Source organism: Peromyscus eremicus, chromosome 15 (assembly GCF_949786415.1).
Source record: "Peromyscus eremicus chromosome 15, PerEre_H2_v1, whole genome shotgun sequence".
NCBI lineage: Eukaryota > Metazoa > Chordata > Mammalia > Rodentia > Cricetidae > Peromyscus > Peromyscus eremicus.
The window spans coordinates 39,530,363-39,542,655 of NC_081431.1; the positions used below are offsets into that span (position 1 = coordinate 39,530,363).

At 44.8% G+C, this 12,293-nt stretch overlaps 1 protein-coding gene across 1 annotated transcript in view; it reads right to left on the reverse strand.

The window, feature by feature from the left end:
- Window positions 1–3,676, reverse strand: part of Stx6 (syntaxin 6) — a 40,080-nt gene extending 36,404 nt beyond the window's left edge. Inside the window, exon 1 of the mRNA XM_059280381.1 lies at window positions 3,489–3,676. Coding sequence (XP_059136364.1) covers window positions 3,489–3,523 — 35 coding nt within the window. The 5' untranslated portion in view covers window positions 3,524–3,676. The remainder of the gene's footprint in view (window positions 1–3,488) is intronic.
- Window positions 3,677–12,293: the final 8,617 nt, after the last annotated feature.

Consider the following 12,293-nt stretch of genomic DNA (forward strand, 5'->3'; position numbering starts at 1 on the left):
TGAACCTTCTGAAACCCCGAGGCAGAAACTGGTCTCTCCTCTCTCGTTCTCTCTATGATTTTGGTGATAGTAATGCAAAAGTGAGTTAGGGTCAAAGTGTGTGTAACTGTAGATAATTAAGTGGAGACTTTCTCTGAATTTGACTGAATTTTGTTGACAGTAGGCAAAGCAAAGAGTATTTTGATTTTGCATTTTATTCTTTAGGCAATGGGCATCCATTAAATGATATGAAGTAGGTTATACCTTCTCGGGCCGTGAAGGGCTACATTGTGCTGTCCAATATGAAATTCACATGTGACTATTCAGTTATGACCAAGGACTGTAAAAGTAGTGTCACTGAGGAACTAACATTTCATTATTTTAAAAACTGATACACAATCTGGTTGCCAAAAAATGGTATATATGTTTGGAGCAATTAGGGTATGTAAGTGTCTCTTTTTTTTTTCTTCTTTGAGACAGGGTCATATGTAGCCCAGGCTAATCTCAAACTTATTGAGATTGAACATCTGTTCCTTCTGCCACTAACTTTGAGGTGCTGGGATTACAAATGTTTCCTATCACCCCAGACTTTGAATATATCCTTTGAACTGTAAGTTTAAAGAATTCTAAATATAGGACAATATGTTCACATTTTTAACAGCCAAATTGAAATGAGATAGAAGTTTAAAATAACAAATTTTGAAGACTTAATACAAATAATCTTTAACTGCATGTTGAAGCCATGTGCATGCCTACAATCTCGGCACTCAGAAGGCTGAGCAGTAACTGCTGAGTTTAAGGTTAGCCTGGACGACACTGCAAGTACCAGGCCAGCCAGCTCTACATAACAAGACCCTATCTAAAAACAATAAAAAAAAAATCACAGCTGGTAGTAATATTTTGAATCTATTAACAAAGACATTTGCTAGGCGGTGGTGGCACGCACTTTTAATCCCAGCACTCAGGAGGCAGAGGCAAGAGGATCATTGTGAGTTTGAGGCCAGTCTAGTCTACAAAGCAAGTTCCAGGTTATTCATGGTGTATACAATCAAATATATTAAAATTGTTTCTTTCATTTTTTTTTTTTTCATTTTTTTTGAGACAGAGTTTCTCTGTGTAGCTTTGGAGCCTTTCCTGGAACTCACTCTGTAGTACAGGCTGGCCTTGAACTCACAGAGATCCGCCTGCCTCTGCTTCCCCTGCAGTGCTAGAAATAAAGGCGTGTACTACCACCACCCAGCTTAAGATTGTTTCTTAACATTTCAGTAAAAAGGTTTTCCTTCTCCCATATAAATTAAAGCAAGATAAAAGAAAAACCTTTTTACTGAATATTAAGAAACAGTTTTAATATATTTGATTGTATACACCATGGATAGTAAAGCATCTCATCTAAAATACCATTTAAATTTTCCCAGTACCCTCAACTATAAAAACAAACACAACTGGTCAGCTTTGACCACTGCACAAATAACAGCTAGGGCTGTTACGCAGAGAAACCCTGTCTTGAAAACCAAAAGCTAAAAATTGGAGGGAAAAAAAGTCATACTTGAGGTAGCTTTAATTTTTCTATTTGTGATACATTTTCAATACTATTGTTTTTTAAACTTTGTGTGTGTGTGTGTGTGTGTGTGTGTGAGTGTGTGTGTGAATGTGCATAAATTCCTGCATGTGGAGGTCAGAAGACAAGAAGCAGGACTCCTGCTATGTGGGTTCTGGGGATCAAATTCAGGTCATCAGGCTTGGCTGCATGTGCCCCTGTCTGCCGAGATATCTCACTAGCCCTCAATACTGTTAACAAATGGATATGCATGACCATGCTAGGTGTGATACCTGGAAACACCTATGTGGCTGACTTCACTTTTCTCTTGGATAACATTCAGACAACTACTCTTACTTCAAGTGCCTTAAAGATCTATGACAGTGTTCTGATAAAGCAGTGGTATCTTTACTTTATTAGTCAATAAGCAAGTGCTGGTAGACTATGGGGAGTGGGGGTCGGGGGGGAAAGAGCTATATGGCTGAGCAATGAAGAGTTTTCAAAAATCACTCAAAGGCAAGCAAATAAAAATTTTCTGGTTATCTACTCACTGCCAGAGATAACTTTTGCAACTCGAGTGTTTAAAATTTCAATTCTGGGGCTGCTGAGACCACGGCTCAGCAGGTAAAGGTGGCTGCCGCCAAGCCTGAAGACTTGAGTTTAATCCCTGAGACTCACATAGTGGAAGGTGAGAAGGGACTCCTGCAAGTTGTCCTCTGACTTCCATATGTGTACCACAGCATTCACACACACACACACACACACACACACACACACACACATACACGTAAAAAACAAAACAAAAAAGCCTTCCATTCAAGGGAAAAGTATACAACTCTAAATTAAAAAAACAAAAACAAAGCAAAAAACCCTAAATCAATTCCCTAATAAGTAACACATTTTCCCGGTAGGTAAATTTTACTGTTAAATCTATACCTTACTATTCTCCCATCTAAATTAAAGCAAGGTAAGAGAAAAACCTTTTTACTGAATATTAAGAAACAGTCTTAATATATTTGATTGTATACACCATGAATAGTAAAGTATCTCATCTAAAACACCATTTAAATTTTCCCAGTACCCTCAAGCATAAAAACAAACACCCACACAACTGGTCAGCTTTGACCACTGCACAAATAAGATGCAAGTAGCAACTAGTTAAAAGCAAGGAACCTTCACAGTCAGTAGAACTTATCCTGTCTTAACTTTGCAGTTCTCAGATTTCTGCTATTTCTCTGACATTCAAAGCTTAAAGCTGACATGTTATTAGAAATAAGTTGCGACATCATAATTGCGCTTTCTTGCATTTGTGTAATGGCTACAAAGTTGATACAACGAAGTGCAATTGATGTTTCCATCTCCCAACAATCAAAGATGGAGTCAGGACAGCTCCCTCGCAAAAAGAGGGCAGTTGGCTTCTGAAAGGGCAGACCGTGAAGTGAGGGAAACCTGTCAAACACCTAGGACGACACCAGGGAGTTCAAAAGAAACACTCATTTCCTTCGACATGGTGGGAAAATCCCGGTGGCTCACAGAAAGCCTCGGAAAGTTTAGTTTGGCTGATTGCATCTTGTTTTCTTTCCAACATCAGTACCGGGCCTGGAGGACTTTTCCTCCCCGGGGAAACTGCGAGTCCTCCCGCACCCGGCTCCCGGTTGGACGCCTCCGGGCAAGCCGCGGGGTGGCCGTCCCGAGCTAGCTCCCGACTCCACAATGGAGCTCGCCCCCGCGCACGCCCACTCCAGGAGGGCCATTTCCCTTTTCCTGCCCAGATGCTGTCCGCCCGCCCGCTCCAGCGCGTCGCTCCCCACCTGCGGCGCGAGACCCCGAGGAAGTGGCCGTGCGGGCCGACAGGAGGACCCCTGGGGGCCCAGCCCCGGAGGACGCGCGGTGTCGGGGCGCAGAGGCTGTGCCGCCCTGCCTCGATTTCCCTCCCTTCGCCCTGCGGCGGGAGTCCTCGGCCCACACTCACCCTTTCACCACAAAGAAGGGGTCCTCCATGGACATGGCGCCCAGCCCGGCAGCCCGAGCCCTCCCTGAGGTCTCCCGCAGCCAGCGCCTCGGCCGGGGTGACCCGGAGCAGCGGTGCGCGCAGACCAGGGTGCCCGTCGGCCGCCGGTCCAGCACTCGGTCAGCGCCGTGGGCCGAATCCCACTCCAAGCCGGCCCCCACGGCAGCCTCCTCCCCCGGCACCTCCGGCGCCGGGCCCCGCCCCCTCCGGCGCCGGGCCCCGCCCCCAAGGCCGTAGCCGCGACCAATCATGAATGCGTACCTCAGCTCCACTTCCGCACTCTGGCTCACGTGACCCAGATCGCCCAGGCTCTGGGCCAAAGAGGGGCGGGGCTTGGGCCTAGCGTCACTGGGCCCGAGAGGCGGAGCTCTGGGAGGTAGGGGAGGTCTTCTGCCTCTACTAAGAGAAGGCTATGGGGGTTTTAGCAGTTGCTGAATCTGTTTGCGTAGACCTCTTGTCTTTCCTCTACTTTTAAGACTTGCTTTTAACGCCATGTGATTTACGTGCCCATCTCATCCTCGACTTGCACTCTAGGATTCTCAAATAACCTGATTATGGTGAAGTCTTAGGTCATGTAGTGTGTCAAGGCTGTATAAACATCCTCAGTACTCTTTGGGGGACGATCCTATTGTTTCTATTTTGTGAGAGGCTTCAGTCTCTCCTGTACAGAGTCACATGATCCAGACATACAGAACCACAGATCCTGGCCACTTTGCCCAAAATGGACAGTATTATCTTTTGAAATACATTCTGAAAATGAACTTCCCAGCAGAGAATTGAATTGCAAAGGAGCCAAGCAGGTTAACTTCCTCTGAATCGTGATTCTAAAACGTCCGAAAAACATTTTATCTGGCATAATCAGTGAAGTGGAATTTTCAGCACGCTATACATAGCTTTCATGGTTAAGTACTGTGACCTTTCATTACTGATAACCGCTGAGCACTTACTGTGTGTTGGGCAGGATTCTAAGTTACTTCGCTATCTTCAGTAAGGTAATTACTGTTATTTATTATCTGCATTTTATGAATGAACTTTCTGAGACTCTGTGAGGTTAAGTGACTTGCCCAAAGTCTCTAGTCTCTTTGGAACTTACATCAAACAAGTCTCTTTTGAACCTGTAGTCCCTCATTCAATTCCTCATCTTTAAGATGTAAACAAGCCAGGCAGTAGTGGCACAAACCTTTAATCCCAGCACTCAGATCTCTGTGAGTTTGAGGCCAGCATGGTCTACACAGCTACTTCTAGGACAGCCAAGGCTACACAAAGAAACCCTGTCTCAGAAAAAAGAAGATGTAAACAACACCTAGCTCTTGTGTTGTTGCGTAAACTCTGAGGCAGTATAGTCAGGGACAACTGAAGGAAGCTGTTGTCCAGATGACAGTAAGGGAGAATGAAGGAGAAGGAGCAAATCAGATAGATGCTCCCAAGGAATACAAAACATAGTCCCTGGACATAATGGGAGAAGGGAAGAGAGAAGTGAAAGGCAAAGACTCTAAGCTTCACTGAACTGAAGGAGCAGTGGGTGACAGATGTAGAGAAGGAGGGCTGCTGGGAGAGTTGCAGGCTTTGGCTACCGACATACTGAGATGGGGAAAGAAAATGTTCGTGTGACAATGACATCAGAAGAGCAGATGAGCCCAGGGATTACAAATGATACTTGGAACTGATCCTTGAGTTTAAAACCTCAGCTCTGCTACTTTGAGCAGTCATGTTTGAGCAAAGTCCCTAATTGTTCACTCTCCTTCCTGTGAATGGATGGCATAGGAACTAACATCTTTCTCCTCCAGTGTCTCAAGGCCTGGGATGATCTGTGAAAAGGCCTTGGGACAAAGCCTAGCACACCTGAGCTTTTTCTCTGTTCAAGTAGGACTCAGAGATGAATACCCTCGCTTTCAGTGAGCTCTCAGGCCTGTGGGGAGGAGCATTCAGTTACAGATAATGAAAGGGCACAGGTAACCAGAGAAACACACAGATAACAGAGCTGAGATACCAGTGTATTTGTTGGTGTGTCGGGGCTGGAATGGGAGGTTCCTAAACAGCAATTAATGGCAGAAGGGGTCAGTGATGTAGACCAGCAGAGCAGCCTCCTGAAGCCAGAGCAAAGAACATTGCTGGGGTAGAAGTGTCAGGTGCATCAGGGAGACACAGCCCAACATGGTAGCTACAAACAGCCTGAGTCATTCCCTTTGGTGTTCAGGACCTCCATTCAGGTACAGCCAGAATCTTAACTATACCTCAGAAGGGTTTTCAGGATGAACTGTCATGAAATCAAGTTAGTAAATGTACTAAGTATTTAGAAATCAAGTTGTATAGGGAAGGGGCAGGCACAATCTGGAGACATGAATGTGGGCTCCTCCACAGAGAGTCACACTTGGATGTCTATATGGATGATTTTGTGGCTTTGAGAGGTTTGAACTTCTCCAAGGTCGTAATTTACAGGGTTTAAAGATTAAGCAAAGCCTAAAATTTAAAGTGTAAAAGTTAAGTAGATATATGAACTTGTTAGCTTTTTTTAAAGAATTTTTTTGTAGTAAATGAAGTTGTAAATTGATTTTATGAGGTGCATTGTTTAGTTTAGGGCTGAGCGATCTGGAGACAGCTCAGGGGTTAAGAGCTCTTATTGCAGCCTTTACTTTAATCCCAGCACTTGGGAGGCAGAGGCAGGTAGATCTCTATGAGTTCAAGGCCAGCCTGATCTACAGAGTGAGTTCCAAGACAGTAAGGGCTACACAGAGAAGCCTTGCTGGTGGGGGGATGGGCCGGGTAGGTAATAGTTTCACTAAGGTTGGTAAGTACTTGCCACCAAGCCTGAGGTCTTGAATTCAGTGCTCAGAATCCACATGATAGAAGGAGAGAACTGATTCCTGAAAATACGCCCTCTGACCACTGTAATTTTTTTTTTTTTTTTACTCTTTGGGGGCCCACCACTCAGCTCCCAAATAAATACACAGAGACTTATTCTTACTTATGAATGCCCGGCCTCAGCTTAGCTTACTTCTAGCCAGCTTTCCTTAATTTAAATTATCTCATCTATCTTTTGCCTTTGGGCCTTTACATTTCTCTATTCTACATATCTCTTTTTCCTTCTTACTCCGTTGCTGACTGTGTGGCTGGCCCCTGGCATCCACCTGTCCCTCTCGGTTTCTTCTATTTTCTCCCTCCTCTTCTTCTATTTATTCGCTCTGCTTGGCAGCCCCACCTATTTCTCTCTCCTACTAGCTATTGGCCATTCTGCTCTTTATTAGACCAATTAGGTGTTTTAGGCAGGCAAAGTAACACAGCTTCACCAAGTTAAACAAATGCAACATAAAAGAATGCAACACATATTTGCATCATTAAACAAATATTCTACAGCATAAACAAATGTAACATACCTTCAACTAATATTCCACAATAGACCACCACAGATTCATTGTGCTATGTGTATGCACAAGTATACACACACATACACACATACACGTAAATAAATGTAAATTTTAAATTAACAAAATTAAAATTAACAGACTAGTTCATTTGCTATTCTTAACATCTGCATTGAGATGTCTTTAAGAAGAATTGTCTTTGTAGGCAATTCTTTTATCCTTTGTGTTCAAGTTCCTTGATTCTGTCTGTAGGAAAGGAAAACTAGATCCCAGGGTAGGGAGGGTCTTTTTCGAATGGTTCATGAATTTCCCTTGTATTTCTGTCATGCCTGAGAAGGAGCAGGCAGCAGGAGCTAAGGCAGCAGGTGGGCAGGGCTAGCTGATTGGGCGTGTTGAATACTGTGTGTTCTGTCCTGTAAGCCTAGGAATTTCAAGAAATGGCTGGATCAGACTGACTACTGTGATTTGAATGAGAATGGCCCCCATATGCTCATACATCTGAATGCTTGTTCTCCAGTTAATGGAGCTGTTTGGGAAGGATGAAGAGGTGTGGTCTTGTTGGAGGAGGTGTGAGGACTTTGAATTTCCAAAGCCCACACTATTCCCAGCTAGCACTCCCCACCTTCTTCTTGTCTCAACACGTAAGCTCTGAGCTGCAGCTCTAGTGCCATACTTACACACCAGCTGCTGTGCTCCCCACCATGATCATGGACCCTATATCCTCTGGAACTGTGAGCCCCAAATGAAATGCTTTCTTTGATAAGTTGCCTTGGTCATGGTGTCTCTTCACATCAATAGAAAAGTAACTAAGACACTGGCACTGAGACAGATATTGCAGTGGCTAGAAAGTCATGGTCTAGCCAGGCGGTGGTGGTGCACGCCTTTAATCCCAGCACTCGGGAGGCAGAAGTAGGCAGATCTCTGTGAGTTCGAGGCTAGCCTGGGCTACAGAGTAAGTTCCAGGATAGCCAGGGCTACACAGAGAAACCCTGTCTCGAAAACCCAAAAAAAAAGAAAGTCATGGTTTAGAAGATGGATGAGAAGATCATGAGCCAGTGTGGAAATGAAGACATAGAGGGGGATGCATTTGAAAAGAGATATGGTGACCACAGAGGTAGACATGGTTGGCTCCTGATGCAGAGAAGTTGCTAAAAAGAGGATGAAAGGACCAGCGAGAAGGCTTGCAGGGTTTGGAGTCAGTGAGTAGTAGTAAGCTGCATCTCCAAGAAAGAGTCTCCTACTGAGGAAAATCAGTGGAAGTGAGGGACAAAAGGGCTAATGGGAAGGGGAAGAGTGTGATCAAAATACATTATATGCATATATGAAAATGTCACTATGAAACAGATTATGTCTAATATATGCTAATAGAAACTGTTAAATTTTTTTTAAAAGAAAGAGACTCCAGAAGGTGACCTGATTTAGGGTATGTATACATTAGATTCATGTATGCTGGTCTTTCCCACCCAACTGTAAGCTCTGGGAGGATCTGGGTACCATGTAAATGTCATCACCATATTGAGGGCTAGCACAGACCTTTATTCTCCAGCTTATGGGTTTATTAATTGAGCTACAAAGACATAAGAGTTTTACAAGTAGGAGCAGAGGATAGAGGGCAGCTGCTCAAGGAAGCTTAATAATTGGGGTCTGAAAATAGTACCAGTAGTGGAAACAATGGAGGACTGAGCATGCATGTGTGCATGGGGGGGGGGTCGCTCTCCTTCACCCTCTCTCAAACTAGAACTTGGCTTCCACTGTCCAAGGAAAGGGAAGTTTTAGCTAAATGTGAGAAACAGAGGAAGTTATTTCTTTGTTTTCTGTGTTTTCGTGCCTCCCCTAATTTAGGAGGTCCCAGGTCTTGGGTGAGAAACAATGCTTGAGAACAATGCTCAGCAAATAGCCATCGCCTTCCACACGCCCACTCCGGCCCCCGCCCTCTCCAAAAGAATGAAGATTTCTTAGAGAGTAAAAGATCCACAGGGTAGGTAGATGCTTTGGGGTAGAGCGGCAAACTTTGTGGATTGCTAAAAATACTCTGTGTTTTGACAAAGGTGTGGGGTACAAGGGTGCATGTGTTTGTCAGAATTCACCCAACCATGCCACTAAAATTCTGTTCAGGTTGCTGAGGAAGGCTAACATACCAACTCCATTTTCTGTGGAGCCCTTGAGAAAGTTTCCTGGGGAAACTCTAGTCCCTGAGTGGATCTCCAAAATTAGGGGAATGAATGGTAGGGAGAGCTCACTGGGTCCTGCCAAGATAGGGTGTGTAGAAATAAAGATATGACAATGCAAAAAATAGGGCCCAGGTGTCAGCGCCACAGAGCTGTGGGGATGAGGACCAGAGAAGATCACATCATAGCTCATAACCACAACGGACGCCAGCATTGAGGCTTACATACAGGGCCAGAGCTGTGCAGAGCTAAGTAGTCATCTTCAAAGTGTAGTCTTGCCTATCACTAACATTGTCTCAGCTCAATCTTTCCTACAACACGGTCTGATAAGTTGTCAGACCATATGAAATCTCTTTCCTGGAAACAAAGTTCCTCCTCAGAAAACAAATAAAAAAAGCCGGGTGTGGTAGCACACCCCTTTAATCCCAGCACTCAGGAGGCAGGTGGATCTCTGAGTTCCAGGCCAGCCTGGTGTACAGAGCTGAGTTCCACAACATCCAGGACTGCACAGAGAAACTCTGTTTCGAAAAACCAGAAACAAAATGAAACAAAGTTTCTCCTCTGGCTGGCACCAGGCTTCAGCCTTCTCCTTCTCCCAGCTTGAGATTCCAGGGGAAATTCCTATTTCTTGCTGATCATTGTTTCCATAGTCTGAGAGCCAAAGGGAGGGGCACAAATGTCTCTTTAAAATATCCCCATTCCTGTTGGACTGGTTACAAAAAAAACCTCTACCCCTACAAGGAATCTCTTCTACTCTAAAAGGGAAATAATAACATTCAGCCTCCTTCCTTATAAGTTGTTGTATCTAATGTGCTCATATATATGAATGCGTTTTATAAAGTATGAAATACTGGAGACCATCCAAACTCATTTAATATTACTTTTTAATTGTGGTAAAAATACTCAAACCCTAAAATCTATCATCTTAAATGTGTGTATGAATGTTTTTGTGTTCAGTGGTCCATGGGTATATGTGCATGCAAGTGTGCATAGAGGCCAATAGACAACCTTGTGTCATTCCTCAGGTATTGTGAACCTTGTCTTCTGATCAGCCTGGACCTTACCAATTAGACTAAGCCAGCCAGCCTTCGAGCTTCAGGGATGTGCTTGCTTCTGCCTCCTCAGCACTGAGATCACAAGCACATGCCACCACACCAAGTTTTTTCACCTGTGTTCTAGGGTTCAAACCTGGTGGTCCTCATGCTTGTGTGGTAAGTGCTTAACCAACTGAGTCCTTAGCTTCTCTCAGGCATTTTGAAGTGTAGAGTGATACAACCCATCTCCAGAAATACTTTGATCTTGTACCCGTGAAATGATTCCTCACTGTCCCCTTCCCCCAATCTCTGACATCAACTACCCTACTTCCTGCATCTCTGAATTTGACTGTTCTAGGTACCTGTGATGAGTGTGTTCAGACAGGATCTGCCTTTCTGTGATTTTCTGTTGTAAGCAGACTTTCTCTGCCCCTCCAGCCAGCTCCCAAATAACCACACAGAGCCTTAATACTAATTATGAATGCTCCACTGATAGCTTAGGCTTGTTACTAGCCAGCTGCCCATATTTTTTATCTATGTTCAACCACATGGCTCAGTACCTTTTCTCAGCATGGCAAGTGTAAATAAATATGTTGCAACTCTGTGAGTTTGATCCCAGATTTTGGCACCAAAATGTGAGTTTTGCAACTCTGGGGAAAGGTATTCTGACTATTTGGGGAGTCAGGCAACACCTTGAGCTGCTAAGGACAGCTCTTACAGCGGGAGCTGCAACGAGACAGCTCAGCCCTGGAAGGGAAATTTTTCTGACTACTCAGGAGAGTCACGCCTGGAACTGCTTCAGCAGGGAAGGGTATCCTGACAGTTCGGGAAAGTCAGGCTATACCTGGTGTGATGGGGGATGGTCTCCCTGTAAGGATATAGCAATCCTGCTCCTCTCCTGGAGAGCTGCTACAGCTGGGCTTTGCTCAGCCCCCACTTAAGGGGGCTTCCTAGCAGAGCTCTCCTTCTCTGGCCTAAGATGTTGCTTCTTTTGGTTCACTCTGCAAAGGGGAAACCCCTGCAAAAATGTAGCCATCTCCTCAAGCTCTGGAGAAAAGTGTTACTTTTTCAGCCCTCTCTTGCTCTGTCCACTGAGAGATGTCTCCTCAAGGATCTTCTCTAAGCCAGTGAATGACTCAAAAGTCTTTTGAGAAAGAGATTTATTTGGGAAGGAGGAGTCCAGGAGAGTAGCTGCCTCTACCACGGTGGAGAGAACAGCTCTTTTTTTAACTGACCAGGCAGGGCGGTTTACATTGGATGTCTTGGAGGTAGAGTCAACCAGGGGTTGACTTGGGGCCCAGGGTTCTACCGTCCTGCTCTGTGATTGGTTGGTTTCACAAGTCAGTTGGCCAGGGGCAGAGATGGCTCTGATCTGACTGAGCCAAACTGGGTTTCTTTCACTGGCCTTACTAAGCTTTTTGACATTAATTCTAAGGCAAGAGCACATTTGTTTCACTGACTCTGATTCTAGGGACCAGGAGTGTTTCTTTGGTACTAGTTTCAGAGTCAGGGCATGTTTCCTTGGTTCTGGGTTTGGGGATATTTCTCTGGCTAAGGTCCCAAACCCAGGCTGTATTTCTTTCCCTGGTCCTGGGCCCCAGGGCCAGGGTTCTATTGTACTGCTCTGTGATTGGTTGGTTTCACAAGTCGGTTGGCCAGGGGCAGACATGGCTCTGATTCCAAACTGTGTTTCCTTCACTGGCCTTATCTGAGCCATCTTTCCCTAGTTCTGGGCTCCAGGGTCAGGATGGGTTTCTTTAGCCAGCCCCTTTTCCCTACAGCAAGTTCATCTACTTCCTCTGAGTCTGGCTGGTGACTCCGTCCTTCTTCTTCCCAGCATTCTCTCAGTCTGCTTTCCCACCTAACCTCTTCCTGCCTAGCTATTGGCCGGTTAGCTCTTCAGTAAACCAATGAGAGCAACACATCTTCACAGTGTACAAAAGGATTATTCCACAGCATTCTGTTTCTCCAGGCATAGCGTCGGCAAGGTTCACTCATGGTGTAGTGCATTTCAGAATTCCACCACCAAAGCCGAATAATGTTCTGCTGCTATCTGCCACCTTATGTTTGTCCATTCACCCATCATGGGACAATTGGATCGCTTTCAAGTTTTGGTAATTGTGAATAATGATGCTTTGAGCACAAATGTGTAGCTATTTCTTCAGAACCCTGCCTTTAACTATTTTGAATATATACAGTAAC